The following is an 11375-nucleotide window of genomic DNA, read 5'->3' as shown; positions in this document are numbered from 1 at the left end:
GCATGGCAGGCATTTTACCAACTGAACCATCTGCTTAGTTCCTTCCATACTGGAGTGATCTGTGTAGCCAGTAAACCCTAGAAGGGAGAAACTAGGAACCTTCGGCTAGTCTGTAATTCATAGTGCTGTTGGAGTTTAGGGGAGAGCTGGCAGGTTGCGGAGGCCGTTTTAGAAAGGTTAGAACACGGGACAGGCAGCGCAAGAAGCTTGATTTCCAACCCAGGTCTTGCACCAACGACTGCTCTTGAACAGATTTAGTTTTCTTATTTATAAAATGAGACTGCTGCTTGGATCTACTTCTTCATGGGTTGTCAGGGTTAGATAAGTTGACTTGTGTAAAAACATACTTGCTCTGCCTCTGAAAACAGGTATTCAGTAAATGTTAGATGGAATGATTACATGAGAGTTTATGTCACCATCAAGGATGCCAGGGAACTACTTCATTCATTCATCACACAGCACAAATACCTCACGGTGTACTCAGATACGTGCGGGTGCTGGAGACACTCTACATTCCTTTATTCAGCAAATGTAACTATAATTACAGGTGGGTACAATGCTCTGAAGGATTTATGCTGACTAATGTGTGTCTAATTAATCATAATAGGAAAAATTTCATTAACAAAATCGTTTTATTACAAAATGAATTTAGTTTTTCCTATAAACCTTAGGATGTTGATTTTTGTGCAGTTGAGTATTTTTATTTTCTAAGTAATGTGGCATGCAGAGAGGCGTGGTATTCCTCACAGATAAGGCCAATGGATTTATAGCCATGCAAAGCTAAGAGGTTGACATGTCACCACTTCAAAACTATGCAGTCTTAGGTAACTTTCCACCATGTCATTTCATTTTGTTTTATCTTCGTGATGCTTGGGATCAAAGCCCAGGCCGTGCTTATGTTTAGCAAGTGCTGCATCATTGAGCTACGTCCCCAGTACTAATACTTAGCGTTCATATCTGCGAAAATGCTAATTATATTTCCATTTCAGAGGATGAGGGAGAGATTAAACTCATTTGCTCATTCAACTTTGTTTCTGGGCATTAAGAACATAAAAGTAAGCTGGGCGGTGGTGGCGCACGCCTTTAATCCCAGCACTCGGGAGGCAGAGGCAGGCGGATCTCTGTGAGTTCGAGGCCAGCCTGGTCTCCAAAGCAAGTTCCAGAAAAGGCGCAAAGCCACACAGAGAAACCCTGTCTCGAAAAAAACCAAAAAAAAAAAAAAAAAAAAAAAAAAGAACATAAAAGTAAACAACAAATTCTGAGCCCTGGGTTGGTTATATGGCTCAGTGTGTAAAGGTACTTGCTGACAAGCCTGACTTGAGTTCAGTGCCCAGGACCCATGTGGTAGAAGGAGAGACTCAAGTGAAGGTCAGAATCTTAACACTTGCACTATGTCATTCATGTGCCCCCTCCCCAATAAGTACATTTAAAAGCTAAAAGAGAGACTGAGACACTTTGCTCAACTTCAGTGCAGGGAGGAGGAGATTGGACCTGCCTCAACTGAATGTACCAGACTCTGCTGACTCCCCAAGGGAGATCTTGCCTTGGAGGAGGTGGGAATGAGGGGTAGGATGGGGGGAAGGCTGGGGGATGGGAGGAGGGAGGACAGGGGAATCCGTGGCTGATATGTAAAATGAATAGAAAATCTCTTAATAAAAAAAATAAAAACTAAAGAAAAGAATTTTGTTGTTATAGTTTAATTCTAGAGATAAAATTTAGGGAAACAGATTGCTTATGGGAAATAAAATACTCTTTAAATATAATTATTATATAAACATATGCAGTATTAATGTCACTAATTAGGTGACTTAAGACAATTATGGCAGAATAGAGATTCAAATTAGAATTTACAATTATATAATAAATATGTTCTGATAAAGACAAATAATGTAGAAATGAGTTAATTGCTAATGAAAGGAGTTTCAAATGATCTTTTATTAGTTAATTTTGAAGTTTTACAACAGCTACTTGGCCACACAATTGCACACATATATACAATTCTCTAAGTAACTAGAAAACAATAGTTTAGTAAATGTACTTGAACTCATATTACTCAAAACGTCACCAAAACATCTATTATAAAAATCAGTCAAATTGTTGAATAAGTTTATGAAAATTGTTGGGTGTGTGTACGTGAAAAATTCAAGCTTGCCTTACTGAAAGGTGCATTTCTGTCCATGTGCTCATAGTGCCTGTCCAAGGTAGTTCAAAGGGAGAAGAAAGCAGGTAGCATTGTCTTGTACTGCAGTGCTAATTAGTATGGACTTACCCTGGGGCTCCATGAAAGCTCCTTTCCTGTACCTATAGTGAAACAGTAAAAGATTTATAGCTTTCTTCTGTGACTAAAATCCATAAATGATGCTTTATTTCCAGAATAACTTGTTACCATAAAAACTGCATTCATTTTGCAGATATTACTGACACCTTGCATGATTTAAGACAAATTTTCATACTTGAAACTCAAAGGAAAAACCACCAAGACCTAGTCTCCCAATACATTCACTGAATGCAGACTTAAATATGCACATTCACTTTGATTGTGCCCTTCATATGTGCACTTTGAAATGACTTTAACATAGTACGTTTGTATTTTCAACTGGCACCAACATTAAGATGAAATGATCTATGTAAAACCAGTAGCCTGTACTTCTAGTAACAGTTGTCAAATGTGCAGGGGAATAATAAAGGAAAGCCCTGAGTCAATATATATATATAGTTTTCAAAAGTAATGAAAGGGGTGTTCTGAAGTCATTTCAACTTATGCAATAGTTAAGAATATCCAGTATTCATTTCTTCTGTTTTCACTTTGATTGAAGAGAGGTACAAATTTTGTCTACTTAATCCAATGTAGGTAATTCTTAATACTCAATTTCATTTAAGTCTTCAGAATATCCTGATGATTGTTGAGTTGTGTCTTCCATTTCTGTCAAGAAAGACAGACAATAATTATTTTCTCTATAGAAAAGATAATTTTGAATTCTTATAATTTGAGACTATATTATAAAATCCATTTTCCAATCAAGCTTATGTAATTGGGGAAAATATTACCTGTACATGGTCCTGCCTGAAATTTAACATCATCAATGGCAATATCACTTCTTATTGACATTCCCCGAATGGCTTCAAAAATTATCTGAAAAAAGAATGACGTTTGTATTTAAAAATAGAGTCAAGCTAATAAAACTTTGTTGGTCAAGGAAGATCTAGGCTTTTTGGCTCTAAAAGCTTTGATAACTGGTGGGGCTGACTTGAAGGAAAAAGACACAAATTACAAATTCAAGCCTGGCTCTTATCACCCCATCAGTCAAGAGGCTAGCGTGGAAGGACTGTTACAAATTCAAGCCAGCCTAGACTACTTAGTAAGTTCTGGGGGAGCCTGGTCTACATTGCAAGCTTGAGGCCAGCCAGGGAAACATAGTGAGACCAAGTCTCTAAAATAAAATAATCAAACAACAATAAAATAACATTACAAATTCAAATTAGATTATTTGGAGTTGAAATATTTCACAATGAAGTATGATGCCTCATGATTCCTCAACATCTTTAGGCAGTTCTCCAGAGATGCTTAATCAGGAGTGCTTCCTAGGAACCTGCTAACCCACCCCACTTAGAACATTTTGTTTAGCTCCCCTCAGCCTTTTCGGTTTCTTTAGGCTCCCATTGAATCTACCTTCGGTACTGGCACTAGGTGGAAAAGCTAAATAATGAGGTGTAAAATAATTAAATTGATCAAAAGATAGTGAATCACTTATGTTAAATACCATAACATCAAAAGCACAGCCCACGTGCCTTGGGGGCACCCTGTTTCATGAGTTTAGAGTCTTTGAAGAAAACAACTAATCAAATATTCTTGATCTAGAAAAATAGTTCACCAGCTCCAAGGATGTTGCAATAATGGTTAATAAGTGACTGAATCTTCCAGACAGGTTTGTGGGTAATGACAACTGTCCTGAAGATATGTGCTCTACTCACGTTATTAAATTAGTTTGTGCTTCAGATTAGATTTTTTTTAAAAAAGTCCCTAAGCTAATCTTATTAAAGCCACCCCAAATTAAGAGTGTAAATAGAGGGCTGGGGAGATGGCTCAGCAGTTAAGAGCACTGAATACTCTTTCAGAGGACCCAGATTCAATTCCTAGCACCCACATGGCAGCTCATAACTGTCTGTAACTCCAGGATCCAACACTCTCACACAAACTTAAATGCAGGCAAAACATCAAATACACATAAAATAAAAATAAATTAAAAAATAAAGAATATAAATAGAATAATTAATAAGTTTATGTAATTATGTTGAATTTAATGATTCAAGGAAATTTTAATGACAAGCACATAACAAGATAAAGTCAAGAAAACTTTCTAAGGACATAACATGTAATGGTTAATTTTAAACATGAACTTTTCGGGACTGATGGGCATCAAGATGGTTATAAGGCATTATTTCTGAGCATGTGTATGGAGGAGCACTTTCTGGAAAAGATTGGCCTTTGAAGCCATGGCCCAAGCTAGGATATGTGACCTTAATTCAGTGTGGGAGGCAGAGGGAGAGGGAGTTCTCCCTCTTTTGGAACTGGGTAGCTATCATCTGCTGCTGGGTATCTGAATGCTGGACTCCAGGACTTTTGGTCTCCAAGACTTATATTAGGTGAGGCTTCAGGTCTTGTTGAAGGTTAGACCTTTGTTTCCCTGGTTCTCAGATAAAGACCAAGCTGTGCTGCACCTTTTCAGCTTCCCCAGATTACAGATGATGCATTGTGGAAATTTTTAACCAATTTCTATAGTAAATCCTTCTCTGCTGTGGGATGTTCTGTATGGCAAATGTGTTGCTAATTAGTCAATAAATAAAACACTGATTGGCCATTGGCTAGGCAGGAAGTGTAGGCGGGACAAGGAAGAGAATAAAGCTGGGAAGTGGAAGGCTGAGTCAGAGAGACACTGCCAGCCACCACGATGACAAACAGCATGTGAAGATGCTGGTAAGCCACGAGTCATGTGGCAAGGTATAGATTAATGGAAATGGATTAATTTAAGCTGTAAGAACAGTTAGCAAGAAGCCTGCCATGGCCATACAGTTTGCAACCAGTATAAGTCTCTGTGTTTACTTGGTCGGGTCTGAGCATCTGTGGGACTGGCGGGTGAGAGAGATTTGTCCTGACTGTGGGTCAGGCAGAAAAACTTTAGCTACAAATGGCGCCCAACGTGGGGCAAGAGTTTCCACCTAAAACCTGAGAAAAGATTCTAAAACGGAGCTAAAAACAGTTCCTAATTGTCTCTCTCAAATGAGCGGCAGCTGCTGGTTTGAGCTACTGGTGGGTTCCTAGCGTGCGTACTCGACCTGCCTATGGCGGGAATGAGGCCTTTGCAAGTGGCACTTTGAGCTGCATGGTGGATTTAGCCTATGCTGGTGCAGAGCAAAAGGGGAGGTTTCTGGGCTACACGCTGCTTGGATAAAAGCATAGACCCACGATAGCTCCCAGAGCTGGTGGTAAAGTACCAGGGCCAGGTTGGGAAGCTGAGGTGGGCGGAGCCAGCAGCCACAGCTGCTGCAGCTTAAAGCAATAGATTCACAATAAGACAGATTCAGATGTAATAGCTTAAAATGTGTGTAAAATATACGTAGGCTTGAAAGAGACAAAAAAGATGATATATAGAGTTATAGAAACAAATACATAGTTTTAAAAAATAAAGTCTTTAAAGAGACAGTAAAGGTAGTATAAAAAATAAGCCACGTAAAAATGGATATTACACAGAGAATCTGCATTGTGTTGTCTTTGGGATTTTTAACTGCAGAAAAACATTTGATTGTAAAAGCTGTTGAGTTATGCCAAAATGTATATTTTAAAGGTACCTTGACTTCAAAATTTGGATGTAAGGATATGTTACTTTGGAAAGGAGACTCTGCTTTTGTTCCCACAGAAAGCCAGAGGCTATGGATTTGTTCAAGATTAAGATACATCAGGTTTGACCAGCCAAGACCCCCTGATAGGTCTCCGATGACACCATGGCCCAGATGATCCAACATCCAGAATGGTTTCAAGGCAACTGGCTCAAATGATACAGCCTCATGGACTATTCCATAATCCTAAAATTTTCTTTGTTTCCCCATAAGATACAGCGCCCCCCTCCAGCAGGAAGTAGTAAGAGAAGCTACGCCCAAATTCCCAAATTATATGTAATTTTACTTTGTTAAGGTTAAAACCTTCCTTTTTGAAAAAAAAAGGGGAAGTGCTGTGGGATGTTCTGTATGGCAAATGTGTTGCTAATTAGTCAATAAATAAAACACTGATTGGCCATTGGCTAGGCAGGAAGTGTAGGCGGGACAAGGAAGAGAATAAAGCTGGGAAGTGGAAGGCTGAGTCAGAGAGACACTGCCAGCCACCACGATGACAAACAGCATGTGAAGATGCTGGTAAGCCACGAGTCATGTGGCAAGGTATAGATTAATGGAAATGGATTAATTTAAGCTGTAAGAACAGTTAGTAAGAAGCCTGCCACGGCCATATAGTTTGTAACCAGTATAAGTCTCTGTGTTTACTTGGTCGGGTCTGAGCATCTGTGGGACTGGCGGGTGAGAGAGATTTGTCCTGACTGTGGGCCAGGCAGAAAAACTTTAGCTACACTTCTCTCCTCTTCAATCCATCTGTCCATCTGCCTGTCCATCCATCCAGAATTCTATTTCTCTAGAATATACAACCCTAAGCAAGAATCAAAATAAGTGGTAAGAAAAGGGGGTAAAATGGTCCAATGCATCTGCAAAGGAGAATATATGAATGCAATTAATAAACATTTCGGTTTTCTGAACAGCAACAACACTCTGGTTTTTAGATCCCAAAGACTATAATAGCCAGGTTCTGATGGAATGACATTCACAGTAAATCTGTGATTTGGCTAAACTCTGGCCTTTATAAACCTTTTGTGAATTTCCTTAATCCTTGAGTGGCAGCCATGTTACAGCCCACGACTTCACCATTGTAGTTTAGATACGTGGTAGCACCTCTTCTTCTTCATTTACAAGATTATTGTGGCTTATCTTTGGGCTTTACATCTAACCAACCCTCTCCTGTAGCAACCAATAAACAAAGATTTATTTACAGAACACCTGCAATAAATATGGGATTAAATTAGGTATAATATTGATTCCCAAATTGTGGGCTGAGACATTCAATTGTATTCCTAAGGGTGCAGTAGGATAGTTTGAAATTTCAGATGGAAGTATTCAACATTTAGCAATACTGTGGGAACTACTAGTTGAAAATCATCCAAAGATTCAACATTAGGTGGGCTTATATTCCTTTTGATAACATCTTATCATTGTACAGTTGGGGTTTTGGTAACAGCTGTAATTAAAGCAAGTGCCATGTAAAACTCTGTGAGAAACTTTAAATGAAGGTGGTATATCTAAACTGGTCAAACTTTCACAACCTCTGAAGCCTTGGCTGGTTTGAGAAGTTACACAATACCAAGCAGGTGCATAAAATTATGTATATATTGTATATATGCATAAATGTGAGATGACTACTAAGTCATTAGAATATAGTTTTTCTTAAGTTATTTGGACCTAAATACTTAATAAATGGAACTGATAGGTGTTTCTTTTGGTCTAGAAAACCAGGCCAAAAGCCGGGTATGGTGGTACACACCTTTAGTCCCAGCACTAAGGAGGCAGAGGCAGTCAGATCTATGTGAGTTCAAGGCCAGCCTGGTCTACAGAGAAATTTCCAGGACAGCCAGGGCTACACAGAGCAATCCTGTCTTGAAAATCCAAAAGAAAAGAGAAAGAAAACAAGGTCAAAATTACTAAGACTGAGGCATCTATAAGACAACAAAGTCGAGGTGGGCGTGGTGGTTCATGCCCACAATCACAGCATTTGGGAGGCTGAGAAAGGAGGATGATGAACTCAAGACCAGCTTTGACTGCATCTTAGAAGGGGATACAAAGCAAGACCCTGTAGGCTTCTCTCCTTACTGCTGCTTCCTGGCCATCTTCTTGCTAGGGCTAGTGCTGTGGGGTCCAAATATCCTGACCCTGCTACACTGTGTTTTCCAAGTAGTTGCTGGAGCTACTGTTTAAAACCAGATCATCGCCTTAAAGCCATCTGATGGATTCTTACTGCTTTTGGAATAATTTAATAACTTTTACCATGTCCTCTGAAGTTTTGCAAAATTATCCCAGTACTCCTTTGGCTTTATCACCTAATCATCTTCATCTCCTCTTCCCTGTCTCCAATTAATATTATTTTTAATGGGAAAACCATACTTTCATATATTTATAAGGCTCAACATGATATTTTAATATACATTAATAATACACAAAGAGTAAATCAAGCAGATTACCCATGGTTCATCATTTTCTGGTGAGGAGATATTTAAAATTTATTTGCCTAGTCATTTTGAAATATGTAATGCATTATTATTGACTGCAGTCATCTTGTTGTGCAATCAGACCTCAAAACTCATTCCTTCTGTCTACCTCAAGCGTTAGAGTCTTTGACCCACAACTTATCATTTGTTGTGGAATATTCCTGTACACAGTGTGAAAATGTATTGTGGTGATTGGTGTAATAAAGACCTGAATGGCCAATAGCTAGGCAGTATTTTCAGGGTAGAGAGAATGTAGGGAAGAAGAAGGGCAGAGTCGCCAGCCAGATGCAGAACAAGCACCATGGACAGTACTAGATGAGGTAAACAAGCCTCAGGGCAGCACATAGATGAAAAGAAATGGGTTAATGTAAGTTATAGAGCTAGCTAGAAACAAGCCTAAGCTATTGATCAAGCTTTCGTAATTAATAAGAAGCCTCAGTGTGGTTATTTGGGAGCTGGCAGGCGGGACAGAAAAATCTGTCTACAATCATTCCATCACAACTTATCATTCCATCACTCGCTTTGCCACATCTGGCTCAGCTATCCTTTATTCAACTCCATTTCTGTGAGTTCAAATTGCCTTGTTTTTATTGGCACTGGTGTTATACTATCTATTTTTGGCTTATGGTTTAAAGTTTTTCATTTATGTGTATGTGTATGTGTATATGTCTGTGTGTGTCTATGCCATGTGTGTAGGTACCCATGGAAGTTAGAAGAAGGTCTCAGATTCCTGGAATTGGAGTTAACAGGAAGTTGTGAATCACCCAACAGAGGTGCTGGAAGCAAACTCAGGTTCTCTGGACAAGAACAAGTGTTCTTAACCACTGAGCTACATTTCTAGTCCCAGCTTACAGTTTAGTGTTTTTTTTTAAAATTACTCTCCCATATGAATATAAGCTCCAAAAGAAGTAAGAACTTCATATGTTACAGTTATTGCAGAATTTTAGCATATATTACATGCATGTGGTCAATAAATATTTATGAAAATGTTATACTTTATATTAGACTACAAGAACTCAGTCTGGAAGCCTGATACAGCTAATGAGAATATCAGTTTTGCCATGGTGATGAGAATTAAAGACCAGAGAAATCTGGGAGGAAAAATGTAGTTTTTAGAAACAATGAAACATTTTTAAATAACTTAGTATATTGAAGTTTATAAAACCCTTTCACACATCTGGGAGGAAAAATGTAGTTTTTAGAAACAATGAAACATTTTTAAATAACTTAGTATATTGAAGTTTATAAAACCCTTTCACACATACAATCTTATTTGATGCCCACTTTTACTCTGCTAGGGTCAGCATGATGGGAATTATTTTCCCATTTTGAATACGTAGAAATAATCCCAGAGCAGATAAGGTTTGTCCAAGGCCACTTGGTGCTTGTGACCCTAAGAGAACGAGGACAGTTTGGGAGTTCTGCAGGGCAGGGGGCAGTGTAGGACTGTGGTTATGGAAACAGACTTTGGCACTAGGTAGGTCTGAGTGGAAGTTCTCTACAAGCCATTTGCTTTTCCCTATCTATAAAACGGGGCTGTGACATTAATTGGAACAACTTATGTAGAGTTCTTAGCACTGTAAGTACCTACTGCGTAACAGATGGCCAGGCTATGTGTGCAATGTATCAGCATTTTATTCGACAGTAGAATGCATCCTAGACCACCTACAGTCGTTTGGGATTCCTGAGGTGAGCATTAGGTCCAGAAGAAGAAATTGATTTCCTGTTCTATTATCAGCCAAAGGGGTCAGTCTACTCTAGAGTCCTCCTTCTAGATTGTAGTTAGTCATTCCAACCATCCTGCACTCTTTGAACTGCAGCTTTCCAAATCGACACTCCAGATGGTTTGCCAATCTACATTTAAAAAGCATTTTAAGCTGGGTGTAGTGGTGCGTGCCCAGAATCCCAGCAATGGGAATTTAAGGAAGGAGAATCCTGAGTTGGAGTCCAGTCTGGGCTATATAACCAGACCTCTCAAAGCAAAAACAAAACCAGTTTCAAAGACTACCTATGCAGCAATCATAATATATTTTAGGCAAGGCCCTGTGTGCTGATTCCCAGAACTCAAATTTCAGAGCATTTATGTATGTGTCCTTTGAAAGTTAAAAAAAAAAAAAACCAAAAAACAAACCAGTGCTAGCCTGGGAGTATAGCTCAGTGATGGAACACTTGCCTGGCGTATGGAAGGTAATGGCTTTGATCTTCTGCACTGCAAAATGGAGGGGTGTGTGTGTGTGTGTGTGTGTGTGTGTGTGTGTGTGTGTGTGTGTGTGTTTGGATACTATCCTCAAAGTCATATTCATTTAAATTTGGAGATTTTCTATTTTTAGCTTGCATCAGAATCACTTGGAGGGCTTATTAAAGTAAATTTCTGAGACTCCAAAGCCCTCCAGAGTTTCTGATTTAGTATTCTGAGGTGGAGTCTGAGAATTAGCATTTTTGGGGAACTTACATTTCAGGTGTTTCTGATGCTGCTGGTATATGTACCATGCCTTGAGAACTATTTGAAAAAGGGTCTGAATTCCCTGGATTCTAACAAGATTGAGCCACCATCTTTGAATGATGATCAACTATGTTAGTAAGTTTTCATCTGCTTCATGTACCTTCTAGAACAGTCATAAAAAAATCTTCACGGAGCAATTTGCCATTCTCTAATACATCTCCAAACAGTTATTCATGCTTAACTGATGGATCCCTCCTAGACAGTAGAATTTGTCATTTGTTGCTTATCAATGTAGCAGCTTGAGTGGCATTGTATTCAGACACTTGAGCTGCAATTTCTTAGTTTAGATCTTTAGAAAATCAGTTTGTGTTGTAGAGTGCTTAAAAAAAAAAAAGCCCGTATTTTGGATACCTCTTCTCAGGAAGCCTTGAGCTTAGGCCAGGGCACCTACCCAGTGGTTAAAAGCTGAGTGGACCCAGGAAGTTTACCACCCAAAAGCAAAGCTGCAGAGGAAGCTGGAGCATTAGTTGGAGAGCATGCTCACGCCAGAATTCTACAGAGTGAATTCAAGA

At 39.0% G+C, this 11375-nt stretch overlaps 1 protein-coding gene across 1 annotated transcript in view; it reads right to left on the bottom strand.

Moving 5' to 3' along the window:
- Nucleotides 1-1809: 1809 nt before the first annotated feature.
- Nucleotides 1810-11375, bottom strand: part of Mamdc2 (MAM domain containing 2) — a 157246-nt gene continuing 147680 nt past the window's right edge. Inside the window, exons 13-14 of the mRNA XM_052713629.1 lie at nucleotides 3049-3133; nucleotides 1810-2923 (exon numbers count right to left, since the gene is read on the bottom strand). Of these exons, the coding sequence (XP_052569589.1) occupies nucleotides 2859-2923; nucleotides 3049-3133 (150 nt within the window). The 3' untranslated portion in view covers nucleotides 1810-2858. The remainder of the gene's footprint in view (nucleotides 2924-3048; nucleotides 3134-11375) is intronic.

Source organism: Peromyscus californicus, unplaced genomic scaffold (genome assembly GCF_007827085.1).
Source record: "Peromyscus californicus insignis strain IS unplaced genomic scaffold, ASM782708v3 Scaffold_4__1_contigs__length_199733344, whole genome shotgun sequence".
Lineage (NCBI taxonomy): Eukaryota > Metazoa > Chordata > Mammalia > Rodentia > Cricetidae > Peromyscus > Peromyscus californicus.
Note: the sequence above shows the minus strand (reverse complement) of the source record. Positions and strands in the feature narration are given on the sequence as shown.